General features: G+C 43.7%; 1 protein-coding gene across 1 annotated transcript in view; it reads right to left on the bottom strand.

Annotated features, from left to right (window-relative positions):
• Positions 1-7,286: 7,286 nt before the first annotated feature.
• The window catches only part of LOC135819832 (sushi, von Willebrand factor type A, EGF and pentraxin domain-containing protein 1-like), a 21,548-nt gene continuing 5,637 nt past the window's right edge, over positions 7,287-23,197 (bottom strand). Inside the window, exons 4-8 of the mRNA XM_065333117.1 lie at positions 22,435-22,623; positions 22,035-22,190; positions 18,600-18,785; positions 9,514-9,687; positions 7,287-8,404 (exon numbers count right to left, since the gene is read on the bottom strand). Of these exons, the coding sequence (XP_065189189.1) occupies positions 8,133-8,404; positions 9,514-9,687; positions 18,600-18,785; positions 22,035-22,190; positions 22,435-22,623 (977 nt within the window). The 3' untranslated portion in view covers positions 7,287-8,132. The remainder of the gene's footprint in view (positions 8,405-9,513; positions 9,688-18,599; positions 18,786-22,034; positions 22,191-22,434; positions 22,624-23,197) is intronic.

Genomic DNA, 23,197 nt, shown 5'->3' on the forward strand with positions numbered 1-23,197 from the left:
ACCATGTGTACATGTATATGGTGTACGATGAGGGAGAATACTGAAATAGAAAGGTTTTCCTGGAGGTGAGCACTTTCGTGTACTGGTACCTTTGCCATGGGGTATGTGTACATTTCTGTAGAATATATCACCCTAACTCCACTCCCCTCCACTCCTTTCTACATAAGCATTTATCGTGCCATGTTCTGATGTCATTGTACTTGCGTAATTCACCCTTCGCGTCAGACTCGGCTAGAGGCCGTGTTTCCCGCATTCGTAAGAACGCCACCAGCCTTCAAGGATCTAAGTTTAGGTAGAAGTAATATAAGGTTTTTAAGACTCCTTGTGCTAGTGTCAATGGCGTTGTCCATGACAATGACCACTGGTAGGGGACAACATTAGGTCTACATGACTTTATGTACGTACAAGACTGTGCAGTGATTATGTGCAGGGATAGTCAGTCAAAGAAAGAGGTTATTTTCGAGCAATTTACTTCGTTTCGTCGCAGCATTTTTCACTTGGTTTGACTTGTGGTCCATAGGAACGACGGGCATTTTGTAGTTGACCAACAAGCAGTGCATCTTTGCGATCTTGGCTTATTGAAGGCTGAAAGTTTTGTTCCCCGAGCTCTAACGAGGAACCAGAATAAGAAGCCGTCACAGACCTTGCGGATAAGTAACCCATGTCAACAGAAGGTGCAGTCCTCCGCGAAGAGTTTCTCTGAGCCGACTCTGCTATTTATGCCGAAAGATTGGAAGCGAAAACAGCTTCAAACCGTGTCATGTGTTGTTCCCCTTATCCATGGCTGCAACTGGCAGCGATCACGAACGAAATTTCATAGCAAAACCAAGTCCTGAGTGAGTTAGTTTAGACTTGAGGAATTACACAATGACTCAAACTCAGCTCTCCCGTGGGGAAGTAATTGCAGCCAGGGGGGAATATCGACCATATACACAGTTGATTTTCATTAATTTAAATCCAATTGTATCTATGAGTCGCTTTAAAGGTTTTACCTGGCCCTGTCTAGGGCGGTGTATCACTTTCTACAGTAATTTTACAGGAAAAAAACGGAAGCTAATCGTTGTGCATAGTGGCTCCCAGATGTCGCAGCTTCTCGTCTCTTAGTTCCGAAACAGGGGAAAGAACTCCACCAGTCTTTCTTAGCGGCAATGTGGTCGGATTTTCTACGGGCTCGGAGTTGTAAAAGTAATACTTGTGTCCCTTATATGGCCTCTTCCTGGGTACGTTAAGGATCGAGAGAATCCTGCAAGATTGGCGTAGTTGTCAAAGGCGCTGCGTGACAAGAAAGCGATTATTTATGATATTGTAAGGTATTGTAAAGTAAAACTGTCACTATTTAAAAGAAATGAACCCAAGCAAATGAGCAAAGTTGCATGTACATTTTACTTCAAAGTACGGAGAAACTTTAATTTCCTTGCCAAATAGAAGCCGCGATAAACAACAGCAGCAATGAACTACAGGTTACGCTATATTGTCCACTAGCACCAGCAGTAGCTACTAAATAATCAGCTCATGCGATAGCATTGCACGCCACTGACCGACGGGAATGAGGTTCTACAACTAACTGGCGATCAACTTGGATGGGCACTCCATGAGCCTTGTTATTTTCGATAATATTATAATTGTCGTTCGCTCTTCGTCCGAGAGAGAACAATTCGATATGATACTTGTATTTCTTGTCCAGCAAGTACATGCATGAGCGAATAAGATCCCAGAGTCTTATTCTGCCCAAAGGAAGCGGGGGAGGGGGGGGGGGTGCGGGGTGGGCGGGGGGAGGTAGTTCACAGTCTATCAAAATATACATAGGACATTAGAGTACCTCGAAAAGCACTTTATTTCATGGTACACCAGAGTTAGTCTGGGGGATATGCTTTTCCCCTCACTAATTTTAGATAAATTGGCTCCTGAATCAACACGTTCCGGCGTTCTTTTATCATCATCAGTTATTATCAAAGGATGAATTCTTCAATCCGACAAACCTTCCATACACTTCCTTGCTGATAAATTCAAGTAAAGGAGTGTTATTTATCACTATAAAAGCTTATAGATCATAACACATTTCACCTCCCTTCTAGCACCAGATACACCTAATATACATACGTGGTGGATGGTCGCGCAACCCAGTCATTCAGCATAAGAAATGGGTAGTTTAGCAGAACCTGTTTTCAATAACCACAACAATGGCGTGACCAGACACTAGTATTCTATAGGCTTCAGTCGAACACTTGCAGCCCGTTTCACTTTGGAGTAACTTCAGGCAATGCTACTCCTCTCTAAGAAACGAGAGGACGCAACTGAAACTCTATATGTACACTGCAATCACTCTCTAGACTTAACCTTGCCTTTTCTCAGGCCCGTAAATGACAACAATGGAGAAAAAACGGAAGCTAAGTGTTGTGCATTGTGTAACCCAGCTGGTGTGTTTTTCGATTGCTGATCCACCTGCAATTATATCTCGGAATTCCAGTTGTTCGGATGTTGTTAGATTGGGTGCGCGCTACACGCACGTTCGTGCTTTCCTTTGATTTGGCCTGACAGGCCTCTGACTTCGACTGTCCATTGTTCACCAACAGTGCTTGGAACAATAATCAGTCAAACGAAAGAAAGTATCACACCTGGTTCAATACACAATGTTTCGGGAAATCCAGCCTACGTTCGTTGAGCATGAATAAGACGAGGAAGATTGAGTCTGAAAAGCAGCTATACAACAAACATTAACTGCAACAATGAACTCGAATGGAGAGCCATGGATAATCTTATTGAAAAGAAAAATGACAAAGGAAATGCAAGTTATGCTGGAACGTCCACTAAAGCCACCTGTTACTTACCAATCAGCTCATGCAACAACATTGCACGACACTGCCTGGGATGTACTGCCTTTCTACAGCTAACTGGCTAACAGGTCTAGCACATCTTGGATGCACACTCCAACAACCTTCCAATTAGGAAGGTTCTAAGGTAACTGTTAGCTAGTTAATTGTAGAACGTAAGTACCGTAGGGCAGTGTCGTGAAATGTTTTCGCATGAGCTGATTGTTTAGTAATTTGTGGTTTAACTGGACATTGCAGCGTAACATGTACTTTCGGTGCTCCTTTTTCTTTTCATTAAAGTTGCAAAAATATTGAACTATCATAATTGGAAGCACATTAAGTCGTTATAATACACACATTCTACGCGTGGCAGTAAAATAACGAATTCAAACGTCTTCACACTTGAATCGGGTGGAGAGCGAGGGATGATTTTATAGGAAAGAAGAAAATCCATGATCCACGTATCTCATTATATGATTGCCCAGCAACTGTTGGTGCTGCTGGACAGTATAGCTTCACTGCTAGTTCATTGCTCCTTTTCTTTCCGCTAAAAAGCTTTCATATTTGCTGCCATTGCGGGAATACTATGAAACAAGTTGGCAGGAGTCCGAGAAGAGCTGAATGTTGGAAAAGAAAGGCTGCAGGGGACTGTTTGTTATCAGGATATTGATCAAGCCTGGCGCTGTGGTGGGACGTTAGTGGACAGTTTCGCATGAAAGGGGTAAAGGAAAAGGGACAGATTTGAAACCTGATGCTGGTATAGACTTGCAAATTGGGTGGAGGGGCAGTAGAATTTCTTGGGAGCACAAAGGCGATCTTGTTCATGTAGTGCTCCGTAATGGTCCAATGAGAGCATTAGACGAAGCCCTAATCTATCGTTGTAGGGGTGGTGGGATTTGGATACAGAAAGATATAATTGACTTTTTCCATCTTCATTCCGCTCCCCGATATATAAACGTTAGGCCTCAGGATGCCGGGTCGAAAAGAAGCTACGAGTTTCTTGTTTGTCTCTCTTGTTGAGCTAGTGTTAGAGCATCGATTACACAGTGTGAGACTAACCATCAGAACACACCCAGAGTGCTGAGAGTTCGAAATCCAAATTGCCAGTTCGCAGCACACAGTACAAACGTAGAGAAATGACAGGTTGATTTTGAATACAATTTTGAAAATAGATTTTATGCTCATGTGAAACACTCGCGCATTCGAATAGCTTCCGCACTAACAATGTCAAGATGCGTACCAATCTCGGCCACGGCCAGAGATACATTGAAGTTAGTCTACTACTAGCCAAATATACAAACTCGTTGACAGGAGGAATACACCTGTGGCCTTGTGACCTACGCAAAGCTTTGCAAATTACAGCCTATCTATAATCATTATGTTGGCGCTGTTACACAAGAATTCTATTTTATCAGAGCTCGCGCGGATGGGTTCGTTCCACAGGATCTAGGTGAGGAGTATCATCCACATGCGATAACAAAAAGGAATTAGACGTGACCAAGATCTAGCTACAGGCTAACCGCCTATCGTGGGAGCATCCCGGGGTCACTGGGAAAAAGCCTGACCTTTGGTAAGCTCGCCATCTTCCGCAGCTCTGAAGCGAACAGAGCGCAGAGCCTGAATTGCAGCCGACAAATGTTCCGCCCAAGCCATGTGCACGTATCAGCTAACTTGTGGACACTGGTGGCAGTGGACATGCACATTAGTGAAATTTGACGGCGTGAGGCATTCCTAATCTTGGTTTCAAGGTATTTGTGATATTCTGAAGGCCACGATAACATTTTCACTATGTCGTTTGGCACCAGGTGTGTAAGAGACAATATTTCGCCTAAACAGCCATCCGGCGAAGTGCGCCTGTCGAGAATTGTCGGAGCATCGACGCCGTTTTCGACCAGTCGACGGCAAAAAAAGGGTTTTCGGCGTATTGACCTAGAGCCTCTCTAGATGAAGACACAGTCCGCACAATGGTAGTAGCCCGACAGGCATGACGTGGAGCCAGCCCCACCCAATATGATTCTCGTGATTCAAGTGATTCCGAAAGACCAATTGTTTGTATAATTATTCTATTACAAAGGAGTAATTATTTTGACAATTGTGCTCGATGCACAAAGTCCAGAGCGTTTCACACGAAAAAGAGAAATATGTTCAGTTTGGATTGGTCGTGACTCAAAGGCACTACAAATTACTAGTACGGTATAATGTCCACGAATACCACCAGTTACTAAACAATGAGCTCATGCGATAACAGTGCACGACACTGACTGACTTGGAGTGCGCATCCAACATGTATTAGATTGGTACGTGACCAACTGGCAACTCCACCTCTAGCAGACAATATTCTACCTGAAGAAACAGCTTTCGCCGATGACGTAGACTTCATCTCCACATCAAGATCATACCTTACCAGCGCACTACCCGTCATCGCAGGCATCTTCTAAAAATGGTGTCTTATCGTTCACACCAGTTAGACTGAATGGATCCGTATCTTCCTGGAACCCACTTTGGGAAATGCCACCTCTACAACATCTAGACTTAACAGCAAAACTTGTAGTTAAGAAGCTTTATGGTAGGTGAAGAAAATCGGCACTCTGTACTGCCCCGGGGGAGAACGTCACACGCCGTATTCGGTTGGCTGCAAGAGCATTGGAGGCACTCTGATGTTATGGTTCGAACACAACCTGCTTTCTACACCCACTAAACCTACCTACCCAAATGTTATCTCAAATGCATATTTATATGCTGTTACTGGCCAGTGCTCTGTATTTGAAATGGTCGAACAGGACAGGTGGAAGCTATTAGGACGTATGTAACGCGAGCCAAGTTATATCCTTACAAATGTTGCTCTCACTGCTTTCTGTGCATATGCTAACAGTCAGCCCTTTCGAATAAGTACACCACGCTCTTACCTCACCACAAGTCTCCAGCCAGACGGTCCCCTTGCAGTTTTTTCTGCACTTTATCGGCAGTTATGCCGATGAGAGAAAACAATGGAGTATTATCTGCTCAGCCATTTATACTAATACTGTTCTTCTTAGAATTGACCTTTATTACTGGACTCTTGTTCAGTCTGTTTTTCCAGTCTCACACATACATGAGAAGGGCCTCTTTTACAGGCAATCCAGAGAAAACTGAATAGATTATCATCAATGAATATGTCAATATAGTCGGGAAACCATTGAATTGAGTTAATAAGAATATTATTGTGCCAGATAAATATTGGATGATTGCTGGTATTGGATCAGAAATATATTGTCTAATGTAAGATATTAATCTGACATAATTATTGAAGTGATATGTGATATTCTGCTCAGGTCAAGTGCAATGCACTAACTATTTTTAACTCACATGGCCAAATTTTCTCATGTCTCTTCCTACAGAAAACTGGTGCACTTTGGAATTGTCTCCAAACCCCGATTGACAACTTTAGATTCCCTTACAGAATTCAATCGTCATTTACGTATTTACATTGCAAAGTATCAGTTCGACTGCACTGGTATACCTTTGATATGCAATCTTTGATTTACATGTACACTGCTTGTTCTTTCACTGTATCTTTTGTACAGCATCTCTCTGTTTACGAACTCATTTTGCACATTTTCTCTTTTTCCCACCTCCAATGTTCATTGCATATACACAAATAGGAGATCCCCCGATAGGCGTCAGCCTTTGGGTAATCCTGAAATAAAGATTATTATTTTTTATTATTATTTACCAAACGAGCCTGACGGCACTGAGCAACAAATGAATTCAAACGTCTTTTGTTATACGAGCAACGGCATCCACGCTCTCACACATACATGCTCGCAGTCAAGTATGTAGTTGTAAGTCCCACAGGGGTCGGATATGAGAATAATAAGAGTAATCTCTCGCACGAAAAAGAGCACCACGCCTCATTCGTTGCAGCTAGTAGTTTCTTGCCCATAGGCTATTATCAGACAATTAATTAGTTGCAACTCATGATGCGTGGTGCTCTGTGTTGAGTGGAGTATTCATACATTCATGCAGTTTGTGGGTGAAATGTGTGCGTACTTTGAGGGCTGCCCGTCACCAGCCTGTGTAGTTTCACAAGAAAGGAAGCTTTGATATCTGAAGAGGAGGTTGAACAGGCTCTGGTCGGATGACAGCTCTACCGTGGATAGGTCAGTGGTAGGTCATGGGGTCATGGATAGGTCAGGTCATGGATAGGTCAGTAAGCCAGAGAGCTAAAGGTTCTGGTGGTCAATAATCTCTTAACACTTTTCCCTTTTCCATTCCCCAAATCAGTGGACCGTTTTGTATAGTCAGCTACTCGCCTTGACATCACGAGCCAAGCTTGACTATTTGTAGCTTCGACCAAATGAAAGAAAGAATGAGGAACCAGCTGGGTTGATGAGTTGCTTATACGCACGCAACTGAAGAATAGGAAACACGGAAAGTATCTAAGCAGCCCTACAAGTATACGAACTGTCACCTCTTCAGACCAACCAATGAGACTCGACAACTGCTGCGTACTGTAATGTTTTGAAGATAAAAGCACATGTTCATGCAGCGAATCCATTGTAAGTGAGAAAGAAACGGCGAACAACCAACCCGGGACTGCACAATCTGACGAGTATTGCAAATAACATAATTATAGAAAAGAAACATTCACAGTTGGTGCAGAAGGAAAAAGGCTATGCAGCGCAATAGGAGAACTGACAGCGAACCTTATGGGTGATAGCGCGGATATGGACAGAGAAACGTCGCGAAGGAGTGATATTCACCCCACGACGACATTGAAGATCAGAGTTCCGAATAAATACGCCATTCGTTGCCAAATATATTTTTCAAAGTGTAGGGAACTAACTGATGGCAGTGGCTACCGACCATTGACAACAATTATCTATGTCAGTCTGGTGCAATGCATGATGCATTGAATGGAAAGATGTGCAAATTAGAGCCAGCAGAGGCAGCAGGAAAGGTGGATTGTTATGCGATAAATCAAAACAATTGACGGAATACAGCGCAAAAATGTGAAGCGAACGGATAGGTGGCCGAGAGTTAATGGTTTAGAACTTGGCTTATAGTTACTTGCATTTTTTTCTTTAGATACGGGCATTGAAATTGCAAAGAGGCAATGGGCAACAGGGCCAGAAACGTGGCAAATGAATCGAAAGAGAAAGATTCCAAACACAGGAGAAGTTGAGGCAAATAAAACGGACAATAATTTCTGAAGACAAACTGATTTCAACCACAAGCCAGCGCACTCGACCAAGCTCTGGTCAGTCTTTTTCTTCGCACTTGCATCTTCTGTGAATGCACACTGGTCGGTGAGACGCAGACTAACCGAGCACACATTGGCAATTAAACATGCCCCAATGATTTATACTGGGGGTCCTGGGTTGCTAAATTGCTAGCTGGGGTCATCTCGTACGCCTCACTCTTCGTCATATGGTTACCAATTACATCAGTTGGCAGGGTATTATTGGTCTCTGCTACCGTTTTGGACGTGGACATGCGTTGGTGTCGTACTAATCCAACTATGATCAGACAACCAGGAACAAGCAAACCAGCGAAAAAGCCAATGCATGCTGCCACGATATTAGTTGTGGTGAGAGAAGCCGTTGTACGTAGTTCTATAGACAAAACAAAAGACCAGCAAAGCAAAATTAATTACAGGTGTGTACTGGCAGGGCCGTTAAACCTCGCTCTTTGGGTTTATATTTGCAAATCGGTAATTTCAGGGTAGGCACAATTTTACTTCACAGAGTTAGCGGGATAGATATCAAGAAGTTACTGGAAGTAACCATTGTTATGCTACTTGAAAGTAATGTAATTTTAGCTTTTGCAATTGAGAAATTGTGCTTATGCAATATCGTAACCTTGACAAGTCGGTGCTGGCTGGCTGCGACCATGATCCAGATATTGTGCACACAGATGCACTTTTCCCCATCATTGCAAAACCTGAGTTACAGGTGAAGTATGTAGCACCGCCAACGCCATGCGTGCTGCTGGCTATTGCACCATTGATTGGATATTTAAGAGGGGTACACGTGATTTCTAAATTCACAAACAAGATGCATAATAACATTAGATACTGGAATTATGAGACGTGGTATTTTCCGACATAACAAAACATGTTTGACTTCACTTGGACTCTACCTCAGGCAAAGAAATTTTCATTTTAGCTCATGGTGAACTTTGTTTTAACAGCCTCTGAAGCTTTCAGAGAGTCGATCTACGATTTGTTATTTCGAAATTTGTCTAAACTTGAAGAAATGACCACCTTGTCACAAGAGTAGTTATGTTGATCTTAACGATATTGGTTGTGTGGTTGGCTTAATTTATTGATGTCATAGTCTTTTTCCACGTGAGCCATTCCCTTCACTATCCTTTGAAGCGAGGATACCTAAACCATCCTTGTTGATCTGACAAGATGTGGAAAATTAACAGAATTCTTAAGGACCTGCATGCAGCTTCATTTCGGTACTATCATCCACCTCCCAACGACCTCTGTTACGAATTTTCTCTATTGATACGGAGTTAGAGAGCGGGATATGGGTCAAGTATACATTGGTATAGACCCAGTAAGTGGCAATGCGGTGCTGCCCTGACTGTAGCCTCAATGCAAAGAATAGGTATAGGTTCGAGGGAGGTAGAAGCGGGAAATGTCCGAAAATGACTGTCACTTTGAGAAGTTTAACCAAGACCCTTGATTAAGGTTAGTTACAAAAGCAAAACATACTTGTACATGTAGGTACTGTGTTGGACCAAGTACCGCTTGCTAAGCATACAGATGCCCGGTTTCCCGTCAGTTCATAGCCATTGTTACATTCGAATATGGTCATTCCATATGGCGATGTGGAGCTGCTTACAATTGAGCCATTCGTCGGTGGGTTAAGTTTAGTACATGACCTTACTGTGATAAGCACGAGGGAAAAAGTGAAAATGTCAAAAAGTACAATTTCAAGCCATGATAGAGAATAAAAACATTCAATGGAAGACTATAAGACACAATTTGCATGCATATCAGTTGTGGCTCTTTCCCGCTTTTAACAACGAAACTGGCGCCGTTTTGAAGCAAAATGAGCGACGAACAGCTATTTAAAAGCGTCAACCGACACATTTCGATTTTTGGATTGCACGATCTGTTACGTTTAAGCAACTGCGCTAGTCTGCGAAATACAGATCGCTCGTGATCACGACGAACAAGGTTATATGTAAACATAATAATTATGTTAATGGTGCATCCAGATGAGTATGTCGCAACCGAAACTTTGAAAATTAGGCTTCGGAGAAATGGGTCCCCATTACATCTACTAATAAACTGTTTTTGAGAGCAGTGCTGTGCTGTGCATGGTACATACAAAACCCTGGAATTGAGTAATTGGAATGTTAATTGCAGCGGTTGGAGGGGCAAATACAAAATTGAACTGAGGAGTAGAGGAGGAGCTGTTCGAAAACCGTTTTCCTCTTGCCGTCAAAATTTGCGAGCAAGATTGCACTCAAGTTTGCATCAATGGTCGTAACAAACATGTTGCTGGCACAAAAAACAGGTATATGCTCTTTTATCGCACTTTCTGACTGCTTCTTATCTTGGTACAGTCGGGAAAAGGTAATTCATAACTCGACTCAATTGTACATCTTCTACTTCCTCCGTTAACAAAAACTTCCTGATGGATTTTGTTTTAGGAACCTGTTTGATCACAAACTGTCGTGAAATAAGTCGCAATCACTTTCCCGACCTTCCCTTCTATGCAAGGAAAACGACCTTTTACAACAAAGCGAGTGGAATCGATGGTTGCGCTGTGGCAACATAGGTTATGCCAGTCACGGGGATTGAAACTAAATTCCCATTAATTTGTCTAATCGGATAATGCGCTGCTTGGGCTCTCTACTACGCTAGCATTGTGTGTGAGGGAGATAGAGAGGGACGGAAAGAGGCAGTTAGCCCACACAATGAGAGAGTGAACAAGGAGCTGCTCCGATCGCACGGCACAATGAAATAATTATGAACTCAAGTTCTTGTTCAACCTCCGCAAAGCCCAGATTCAAATGCTGATGCCCATGCATTCGTTCAGAAGTCAGCAGTCCGACACGAGTCTCGTGGCTAAAGAAAGTTGACTGGACTTGCTAGCTGCTGCCGGTCAGTGCTGGCAGGGGTATCCATTAGTGAAAATGGAATCAGTTTGGCTGTGCCTTTACTCCTCGTTTCGGGGAGTTCTGGAGGGCGAAGATGAAACCAGGGAGGCGTAAAATATGTTCATGACTCCAGGTGGAAACGAGTAATCGCCTACGCGGTGGATCACGCAGCTTGAAAGTCAACTTACTTGAACGACGGCGACGTCAAGTTCAGCGGAGTGTGATCAAAGAAGGCGAGTCAAGGCTGAAACGAGCTGAAAACGACAAGAGAGAAATGACGACTCGCGTGCAGCAGGTGACGACAGCGACGCAGGGTCAAAAATGAGTTGAGCGAAAGGGACCCAAGCTGAACTCTATGCTCATTCCGCCAAAAGATTTCCTAGTAAAAACGCTGTACATAGGCTGAACTACGCTCGTCCAGTGATTTGCAGTCGATACAAGCTGTTCTTTAGCTGTTCTACGCGTTTTCAAATCCATCAAAATCCATCACGATTTTTTTGTTATCGGTGGAAGCATTATAAAAGAAGCTTAGGTGATTGAAATCGGTAACTTGTTCTGCAGCGTTTTAAGTATTGTTGGAGTGAAAATGATTGACTAAGGGTATTGGAGGGGAAAACTTTGCTGTGCAGGTATGAGTTGGGAAGTATGGCAGCATGGTTGAGTGAAAAAATATCAAATATTCCGTAATTGCCCCCGCCTCATTTAATAGGCTTAGATTTAGAAAAGCGATCCTGTCAGCTTTTCTATTATTGTGTTCACATGGCAAGAAAAACGACACCGCTATGCTACGTAAGTTTCTACGTAAGGTGCTCGGTATTTTACTTAGGCTACGTAAGTCTCTACGTAACGTGCTCGGTATTAGATCTACCAAATTAGATCTACCAACGCGTGGTAGCCGCGTGCTGTGCACGTGCACGGCAGACATTGTGTTCAGTCCGCGGATATCCGTGTTCGGATGTGCATGCGCGAGGAACTTCCTTCTTTGGAACTGCTTCTTGCATGAGCTGTTTCGGATATTTCGTCTCCTGGCCTGGCTTATTTCGTTTCGGCGCTGCTGAGACCTCCTTTCGCGGGATATTACTCAATGACAGGTTAGTTGACCAGTTGCCTTGGATTAATTTGCTTGTGTTGACTCTTTCATTCACGAAAAGTTTGCTGATTTTAGGCGGAATGCAATAAATAATGGAAAAGCTGACAGGATCTCTTTTCTAAATCTAGTTTTTCCGCTGCCGAGGCCACCTTTTACGGAATAGGTGATCTCTGAGTTGACCGGGTTCCTTCGATTCATTTGCTTATGCTCACCCTTTCATTTACGGAAACGTGTGCTGATTTTATTCGAATTTAGATCCATTTTTATCTCTTTGCCCTTGTCTACAGTGTACGAAGAACGCGAGTTCACCTTCTTGACGGTAAGGCTTATGTTAGATAATAATAATAATAATTCGCGGGATTCGCGGGATTCGCGTTGGCATCGCTTGAATGTTCAGAAACACACAAACTAGCCTTCGCTTCCGCAGGCCACCACTATGCCTATGCCTTGCACACCTTAGTGGCGAATGCAGACCTCACATGTGAGTCAGGGGAGAGTAGGTGAGTCTCTCAACCAATCGGGCGTGTTACGGCCCATAACCCTGTAAACTGCATCCTTGTTACCCTCACTCCGAGCTGTGAGTACCCAGTTGACCGTGGGTGTCGGCGCAGTTCACCACGCATAAAAAGTCTTTACTCACGTAAAAAGTCTTTACACGCTCCCTGCTCGAACTCGGGACCTCATGATTCGCAGGCAGGCCTGCAAACCAACCGGCCATATGCGTTGGTCTTATGTCTTATGTTAGATGTGTTGTCAAAATACTCATATTCATTGTTCATTGGTACGTTACAAGTAAGGCGCTGGTCAGTGGCATACTATCGTTGGCAGTTCCCAATCTGGAGGGAAAGGTTCAAGGACCCATTGACCGAGTTTGCAAAATAAATTCGCATATCAGGGAAAATCTTCATTGTGGAGAGGATCAGTAACTTGTTTGCTTCATACGAAACAATCCAATGGGTTGAGTCTCGTGAAAATCTCGTACTTGTATGATTGGATTTGTTTACTCGAGTCTGGGCTGTTTGAGTTGTAAGTACCGCCGAGTTTGCACTGCCCCAAATAAAGGTTCGTGCCGCCAAAGCAAGAATTACGATCTGCAATCTGTTTGTAGTACCTGCAAGAATGTGCAGTACATGTATCGTACTTTCTCTGTTGCTGTTTCAGTTGCCGTCATGTTGCTAAAGAAAGGTTCAGTAGAGAGGTTCTGCAAAACGAACATTCGAACGAAGTTTCGCTACAGTCCTTGTGAAAGTGTGTACGAATGCGTTCTGCACAGTTTGCGCGGGCCAAGTGCACGTACACCATGACCCGATCTCGCGAAATTTCCTACGACCGTTCATTTCGCGTTCCCTGCAAGTTTCGCGTCCAAAGGTGCGAAAGTTCGTGCGAAGTTTCGCACTTCATGATGTAGAGCGAAAGTTTTTACGCACTTTCATTTCGCAGAACCTCTCTAGTGACTCATTTGTTTCATACGAGACGAGTCAATGAGTCGGTGTGGCTTAGAATCTTTCGCTGAAGAAGAAATCTATTCGTCTGTCTAGTGGAGAAATAATTGTATTCACTGGTTATAAAATAGGTTAAGACAAACTTACAGAATGAATACCATCGGTCCCTTGGTGTTTGTCCTAAAGAGGTTCGACTGGATATCATTCATACTCACCAAAAGACGTGTAACATTTTATTATTGTGGAGTGCCTTGTTTATCTCTCAGTACCTCCAACCATAGCCTTGCCCCTTTTATCCTCAGGATCAGTGTAGTTATTGGAACGAGGTGTCGGACTCAGCAATGTATTTGTTTACATTTTAATACATGTTTATTGTTCCTCCTTTGCTGTGTTTTAGAAAATCGTGGACTAACAGTTTGAAGTCATTGAACTACTTCCAAAAGTTGTATCGACAGGCTTACCATTTCAGTGCAATATGATGCAGGATGACCTTATCACGATAACTCATCATTATAAACCATTATAAACACAGAATCAACAAAACACATCTGTTACACGCACGTGGCTACATTTCTCAAATAAATCTGATCGAGGGTGGGGAAACCTGAAATATCTGAAAGGCAAGACAGAGTAATGAAATTCTGCAACAGCAAGCTGCAACATGCACAGAATGACCTCCGTATAAAAAAGTATCACCACCAACAGACCACTACTCACATGTTTCCTCGCAGAAGAACATGCATTATGCTAGTGCCATTTTCTGCAAGAAAAGGCTTGCACATCAATGCGTATAATACGGTATTGATATGATGTGAAGGCCATCATTTACATATTGATATAGGGCATTCCATTGATTGGTCACAGAAAAAACAAAAGAAATTATAGCAATAAAAACTGCTTTATGGCAGTTTTCTAAAAAAAGTTATTGTGTTCTAGTCCACGGACCCCGTCTATAAATATAAGAAATTAACGAAATGTGATAACCGAAAATTAAAATTTCACACAAAACCTCACAATAATCACACACAGAATGAAAAGCTACATGTAGAAGACCTTTCCCCTCGTGATCCTCTTTCCTATGCATGCATGTTGCCAATTGTTGGTGCAGTACAAGTTTAGTGTTGAAAGGAGCGTTTCAAGTGTTGTGATTATTGTGAGGTTTTGTGAGAAATTTTAATTTTCGGCTATCACATTTCGTGAATTTCTTATATTTATAGACGGGGTCCGTGGACTAGAACACAATAACTTTTTTTAGAAAACTGCCATAAAGCAGTTTTTATTGCTATAATAATGAGTGTGTGCACAATACAAAACAAAAATAAACACAAAAACAGTCGAATTCGGATCCTGAGCCAAAAAGGAATACAGTCCTGTAAATGTCGATACCTATTGATGCCGTGGGACTAAACATATGCACTTTTCGCTGTGCTCATACATGTACATATTTTACCTGTCTTCGCTAGCACTTCTTCATAACCTAAGAGAGCATGTCTGAGAATACCAAAGCATGTGTGCAAGTGGATCTCTCCGATTTCGCTCAAAATTTGCAGGTAGGTTCACTTTGGGGTGTGGATCGATTGTGCAAAGCCCTTGAAAACGTTTCTGAAGGGAACCTTGAAATTTGCATATCCCTCAAAATGACCGAAATATCACATTATTTATGGGTCTAGAAACGAGTCACGCCACAGCGTATACGAACAAGCTATGAACAAAACTCCATCAAGCCGACATTGCCTCACCTAAGAAGAGTTCCTGGAGCAGTGTAGCTTAGCCACGCCAGGATCCCAGAAGACGAGGTCCATCACCCCCCTGACGCCATAAATGATCGTCTTGAAAATAGCCAATTTACAAGCGCTGGCAAAGCAGCCAGCTACGTCCTCAATTGGCCAGAACTATACACCGGCGGATAGTAGAACACCTCTCCTAGCGCTGAGGACATGTCCCCCATCTTCCTTTTGGGGTTTTCTTGAAATAAACTTTTTTGAGGTTTTCCACTCGACCATGCTGAAATACAGCCAAAGTCATACCTGCGCAGGAAAGCTCGGCCCTCCGCGACGTCTCCTCAGCAATTTCTACTCCAACACTACTCCCAAGGCCGCAAAACAAAGTATATTGTTGACTCTGACAAGGAAAAGCAGCGGTGATCACTTGTCACTCAAAACGACAAGCTTCTCGTTGCGCCACCAATAATATTTTGTGCGACTGTTGATGCAAAAGTGACTGAAGTACTGAGCGCAGTTTTTGAATTTTATTGCAAGATGCACGGTGAGATCGCGTGCTCGGTGACGTAGGATGACGCTTCCTGGATCACGACACGCGGCAATCGATCGCGAACGTGTCTGGAACGCTACTCGAGACAGACCAATATGGCAGAGGTAAGATGAGCTGCGTTTCCTGCTTGATCTGCTGAGAACCCCCACAAACTGTCCTAGGAGTGTTGCAATCGCAGCAAGCCTTTGAAATATGCCTCTCGTGCAGCATGGAGAGTTATTCGTCTTTCACACTTACCTCCTGCAATCCCGAACATAGTCCAACCGTAAAAGTCCCTTGTTGTCATGTCGATGCTCGACGAAAGCTGCTAGCTCGGTCGCTTTGTGTTGACTGGCACGCGAGCAGCACTGGCTTCACGCACTTGTCGCGTGAACTGCATGACAGATTTCTTACGTCATAAAGAATGTGATTTCATAATCATTTCACTGGTCTTCGACCTACATGGTCAGGGAAATTCCCGGTTCGTAGGCCTACAACACGGTCAGTGTGTTCTTGAGCGCAGTAACAACACAAGATTGTGATCACTTCCAGACCGATGGGCGTTCAAGGCGAGTTAGCAAGCGCACTTTACGAAGGTGACTCTGAAATCTCGTGAGCCGTGATCCACGCGACTTGGCATTCTTGCCTCACAAGGCACTTGATTTCACCGTGCCTCTTGTAGTAAAATTCAGAAACTGCGCTCAGGACTGCAGTCACTTTTGCATCAACAGTCGCACAAAAAATTATCGGTGGCGCAAGGAGAAGCTTGTCGTTTGGAGTGACAAGTGACCACCGCTGCTTTTCCTTGTCAGAGTCAACAATATACTTTGTTTTGCGGCCTTGGGAGTAGTGCTGGAGTAGAAATTGCTGAGGAGACGTCGCGGAGGGGCGAGCGTTCCTGCGCAGGTATGACTTTGGCCGTATTTCAGCATGGTCGAGTGGAAAAATTCAAAAAAGTTTTATTTCAAGAAAACCCCAAAAAGAAAGACGGGGGACATGTCTTCAGCGCTAGAAGTGGTGTTCTACTATCTGCCGGTATAGTTCTGGCCAATTGAGGACGTAGCTGGCTGTTTTGCCAGGGCTTGTAAACTGGCTTTTTTCAAGACGATGATTTGTGGCGTCAGGGGGTGATGGACCTCGTCTTCTGGGATCCTGGCGTGGCTAAGCGGTACTGCTCCACGAACTCTTCTAAGGTGAGGCAATGTTGGCTTGATGGAGTTTTGTTCATTCAGTAAGTATCGTTTATAAAGTGACCGGATATAATGATATACCGGTTATAGTGATAGAACACGTCAAAATCAAAATCAAATCAGAAAAAAATACAGCTAAAATATCACTATATACACTATTATCGGCTATACCGATATAACGCTTATTGTGATAGACTTCAGGAAACAAACCATATCAAATGTACAGGAAAATATCGCATATAATGATCAAGAGTGATGATCACACATGTCCGTTTCTGGCTGTGCTACCCCTCGCAATGTGCTCCCTTTGTATGCTCTTGTCCGTTTCTGTATGCACATGTCCTTTTCTGGCTGCGCTACCCTTCGCTCCCTTTGTATGGTCTTGTCCTTTTTTGTATCTTTCTGCATGCTCTTGTCCGTTTCTGGCTGTGTTGCCTCTCACGATGATGTTGCCAACTCACGTACACAGCCACTCATGTCTATTTCTGGCTCTACGCAACTCGTTGGACACTGAGTAGATCTACGTGAGTACGGATCCAGCTCAGGCTTTTTTTTTGGAGAACACGCTGAAGAAGCAGCCATGCCACATGATGTATCGAAGTTCTAGTACATGTAGTGATGTACAGTCTGTACTCGTACTGCACTGCCATGCACTGCTCTGTGTCATGCACTGGTACACAGTCCGCGGAGCATGCATGCACTCTCAGCATGCTTTTTCCAGCGTGTACGCATCATTTCATGTGCAGTCATGTGCCATGTGTCGGTCAAACATGCAAATCGGCTATAGTGATGAACCGGATATAGTGATAATTTTTCGAAAATCAAAGGGGCACGTTATATCCGATATTTACTGTAGCTTGTTCGGATACGCTGTGGCGTGACTAGTTTCTAGACCCATAAATAATGTGATATTACGGCCATTTTTGAGGGGTACATCCCCAAGGGAAAGTACCTGCAAATTTTGAGTCAAATCGGAGTGATCCACTTGCACACATACTTTGGTATTCTCAGACATGCTCTCTTAAAGTAGGTACAGTTTACCTTTAGTTTGGAAATTTCACTGAAGCTTTTTGAGACATCGGGTTTACTCTATGCAGAGTTCAAACATTGAGTGCTTAAATTAATTACTTGAAGAATGAATGTATGAAAGGTTAGAAGACAGCAATTATGAAAATGGTCCAACGATACATGTAAATGTTTCTAATACGAAAACTACCAATTGAAAGGAAGTACTGCACTAGATAATACTTTAAATGTATTTTTGCATGATTCTTTGATGCGGCCTGGTGACACAGAACGATATTTTCATTAAATTCCACCCTTACGCCATGCTGGCTACCTTTCGTAGTCGAGCACTCTAGCGCTAGAGCAACTATTCATCTCAATGTCTGTGTTACCGCCTTTGCATCATGGTGGGCAACTCGGCCGAAAGGCTTGTTGTCTACACTAGGCATTCGCGGATAATGCTCGAAAATGGGGCAGATTCTCCTCGAAAAGCAGTGAAATTTGCAGAACCATAAAAACCTTGTGGCGAGCAATTCCTCGCATTCTGCTTCATTTCTTTCTCCGCATACCAAACATGCATGTATCTTACCAGAAAAGGTACCGAATTCTGCCAAGTTTTCTGCCGGCAGTATCCGCATATGCCTAGTCAACGCCGCTGTGAATAGTTTTAATCAAGTAGTTGCTCCAGTGCAGATTATTTGAATCAACTTACATTTACAATGCTGAAGAGAGGTTCCAGTTAGCCACTGACCATTACTGTCACAAGTGATGGTTCCTGGCCCCATTCTTTGGTATCCTTGAAAGCAGGACACATTGGCTGTACCTCCACTGGTGAAACTAGCGATGGTTGTAATGAGATAGCCGTTAGTGATTGATGGAGTCGCAGGACATGTGATTGCTGGTTAGAAGCAGCGGGCGGATTTCCATGTACAATGCAACATGCACGCATATCCAAACGCTCACGCACATACACACGGACACACGCACGTACACACACATACACACCATGTTCCATGTATACGCCCGTCGCAAGAGAAGCACGCAAATCTGCACATGCACTGGATGTGCACCCAAGGATTTTCTCTTATAGCAACGATAGGGAACAAGATCTGAATAAGACAGATGAAGACTTGCGCCAGATAACTGTCTAATCCACACAACTGGCGAAGCCATGTGAATCGACCACCAATGCACACCTGGTCTACACCACACGGAGTACATCAGTATAAAATGGCGGAGACAGCTACCTATGCACACCCTACACTTGCTGGGTAGCCAGTATAGGCAGCACGCTGCTTTGATAGAAGCAGACACTAAATGCACTGGTACCTTTAAGTGAAATTGGAGTTACTTCACTTACCAGCCTCGGCTACTGAGTACTGGGAACCCAGAGCCAACAGACATACCAACAACCTCAGCCATGAAAGCTATAATAGTAACGACATACTGGATTGTGGAGCCGAAACTAGTCCAACTTCCAAATGCTTTGGGAAGAAGGTAGCCTTCGACCGGTTGGCATACACACACATACACACATACACACGCGCACACAAACACCATACACACACATGCACACGCGCGCATGGACACACACACACACACACGCATTTTGAACCTTTTGGACATTGTGACGCCCATTGCCATGGGTGATGATAGCGATGCTACAGCAGAAGCCATTGTAGCTTGTGCTGGTATTGCACCATTCAACAGCTTGCAAGACTGAAAAGTTGACCACCACTATTCAGCCTGGTATACACCGCACAGCTATGAAGTGGCTTTTTCTGGCCAGTGAATCCCGATTTTTTTCCCGCACATACTTCACACCACATACTACGGCATGCACTGGCTGTTGTAAATTACGAAGGATAGTGATAGAAAAGACAGGAAGAGTCTCAGAAGGAGAAGAAAGGCGTGTTTGATCGGATTCGTCGGGAATCGAACCTGCAACATCTCTATTGGATATCGCTGCTCATTTGATTGCACCATATGGAACCCAAACGCACACATGTACACATACACACACATACACACACATGCCCACACACGCACAAACACAGACATACACATAAACAACGAAAGATATTGGGTTGTTTATATTAAGCGTCTTTGAGAGCCGACCCATACTTGAATGTGTAGAATTCTACACACTCGACTGTGAGACTTCAACTGGCCGTAACTCGGTCAAAACTAGCTCAAAATCAACGATCCAAATATCTACCTTGAAGAGATAACTCTCAGCGTGCCGTAGAACCCGCGACGCGCTGCGATTTCTTGAGATAAATCGCTCGTAATTTCAGCCGCGATTGCGGCACTTGAAAAGCGTGGGAGTGCAACTCGAAAGTTGAGAATGTTGAGACTTTTCCTCGTGCTGACTTACTCTAATTTGCGTGGGTTTCACTGGTAGTATTTCCGAGGGTACACAGCGAAAAAATCGAAACTCTGCGATCAAGAAAAATGAAAATGCTGGAGCAGGACCAAAGTGCACGCATTTCAAGCAGTTTTCGCTAGTTCGCTGGTCTCCGGCGCAGGAGATATGGCGTCCTGGTCATTATGCGGGAACTCAGTCCCTTCCTTTCGCGGAGACCTTTCCAGGAAGCCCAAGATTGTGAAGATTGAGTGAGTAGAACTGAATTTACGTCCCAAAGAACATGAAAATATGCAGGATTATGCAAAGGTTTATGACTGTTCGCCTCACAGAGTGTTCGCATAATGTTAAGGCGTCGCGGACACTCATTGTTATCGTGGGCAACGTTTTGTTCCTACTGGCCGAGATTCACGCACCTCATCAACCACACTTACTTGTGCAGTAGTCTTGCACATTGATTTCACCGTTCGGGAATTTGGCTTCATGAGGGCAAAATAACAGTAGAACGCATTTCTCCTCGTGTTCAAATCGCAATTCTGAGTAGTAAAGTCTGAAACAACACATTGCTTTGCACGCTCACTCCTTTTCCAACTCTTTAGTTTTGTTTGTTTGTAAACTTTATTTGAATTCGCTAATCCAAACGAGCACCAATGCTTAATGACAAGGCAGCGAAAACGTTATTATGTTACAGGGACGGAGGGTTGGGGAGAAGATAAGGAGAAAAAAGAAATAATGACAAATATCTCAATGAAGAGCGAAGCGTTATCAAAACTACCAGTAAGCCAGCGAACGAGAGTTCTGTAACCCGCCTAATAAACTACTTGTAAGTACTTTTTTTCGGCGTGCAATGGACTGTCATCAAAGCAGAAACAGAAAAATAATAATAAGGCACACTTTTTGATAGTCCAGGGGATGGCGCACGCCTGGTAAAGAGAATAAATAGAGAAAAAAAAACTAAGTACTAACTGCGAACGAGAGTACTTGCTACTAAAATCGGGTTTTTTTGGAAAAAGGCCCAACCCTGCCCTGCCAGTTACGGACTTACGGGGGTCGCCATGGCAAATAATAATGGTTAACAGTGAAAATCAATCACAGACAAGAAGCTGTCTCAGGACAAGTTTATAATCATAACATCAGGAGGATCGGAGGGTATACGGTACCACAGCAGCTTTGAAACTGCTGAGAGACGACAGTACTCTGATTGCATCAGGTAGGACGTCCCAAAGGGCACTGCCTTGAGAGGCAGCTCGAGATCGTCCGGCGGGGGCTGGTGTAGCTGGTAGCCAGAGCCCCAGGGCGAGATCCAGGCGCATCCTAAGATCCGCGCAGCATACGAAGAGCTCCTCGAGGGATGGCCTCGCACTGGCGTGTATGCACCTCCAGACAAAGACCAGGACATTCTGCAGATGTACTTCTACAATCCTGAATATCTGCATGCGTTCCAGGAGATCACTGACACGAGCGAACCATGGCCGGCCATAAACTGCTCTTTCCCACGATTTTGTGCTACTTGGAGCCGATTGATCTGGGCCTGGCTCGGTGAGACCTGGGCTAAACGCAACAGACCCATCAGTAGATCCGGCATGATAGCTGCCTTGAAGAACAGCACACGGCTAGCAAGTGTTAGCGACTTTCGTGTCCGCCACAGGGTAGTTGATATTGAATGATGCTTGGCCCATGGTCTTGGGAAGTTCACATCCTCATACCTTCCTTCTCTCCTTCACACACACACACACGCGCACACACATACACATACACATCCCGCAAAGATGTTATACTTACGGATACATGCTGGTAGACATGTGGTTGTGGCTGAATCCACGCAGGTGACATTGTTGCTACCAGAAAGCGTGTATCCTTTGTTACATGATGCGGTGTAGAGAGGGGAAGTACCCGTAATAATACCATCAGTTAGTTTCGGTGCAGGACAATTGTATGCTTGAAGTTACAACGCACACCAAAAAACACAGGCACATTGGTATGCTGACATGACCCCACGCTGTCTAAAACAACGAGACCATCCCGCAAGTGAACACATGAATACGCTAGTAACCATGGCAATGTGAATTATAACAACCTAAATATAACCTAATTATAACAACCTAAATCTAACCTAAAAGGATTAGCAAAAATATTCTTAAAGCAATAACAATTTTAAAAATGATTAAAATAACTGCTATACCTGTACAATGTTTGAAAGCTCCACCGTTCCATGCGCCTCCTCCGTCGCAGTCGGCAGTTCCAAAGCCGTCGTTATAGTATCCTGGGTTGCACTTGTAGAATGCTTGAGATGGAAAGACATTTCCTGACGGGTAGACTACTTTGCCATTGGTAATCTGTAGGTTTTCTGGACATCTTGAGTTAATGGAAGCTGTGGATAAACCGAACGCAATAATAATTCTATGCAGTTCATTGTAAATGGATTTTCAATCACTGCCTGTTATTTAGAGACCCACAATGGTTAACGATAATATATGTCAAATATTTGCGACTGGTTGCGCCGCAGACATTTTGCGAATGTTTCGCTACAGTCTAGTGTCGATACCCAATTTCCTGGAGAGGTCGATCGCATCTAGCTATTATCAAAATCCCGAGGATCGATGCTTATCGTGAACAGGATGTCTGCGTATCTTGAAGTGATGCAATATCAACTCGTGGTTTTGAGTCTCTGGGCCGCGAGAGGAACGTCACAACATGAAGCGGTGTGAAGAGACTAGACAACGGGTTGTCTTTTCAAGATAGAAGCCAAATTTGCACAAAATATACTTCTTATATAGGTATTAAGAAACGATATTCAAATGTTTGTAGAGTCAGATTTGCTAAGAGGGGATCCGCAATAGGTTTACAACAATGGGCCATACCCAACGCGAAAAAGCAAAGAGACGGTCTTGTCTGCTTGCAGAAAGATGTGGAGCAAATAAGGGTTAGCAATATTCAATGGTCCG

The sequence above is a fragment of the Sycon ciliatum genome, chromosome 6, assembly GCF_964019385.1.
Source record: "Sycon ciliatum chromosome 6, ocSycCili1.1, whole genome shotgun sequence".
In the NCBI taxonomy this organism is placed as follows: Eukaryota; Metazoa; Porifera; class Calcarea; order Leucosolenida; family Sycettidae; genus Sycon; species Sycon ciliatum.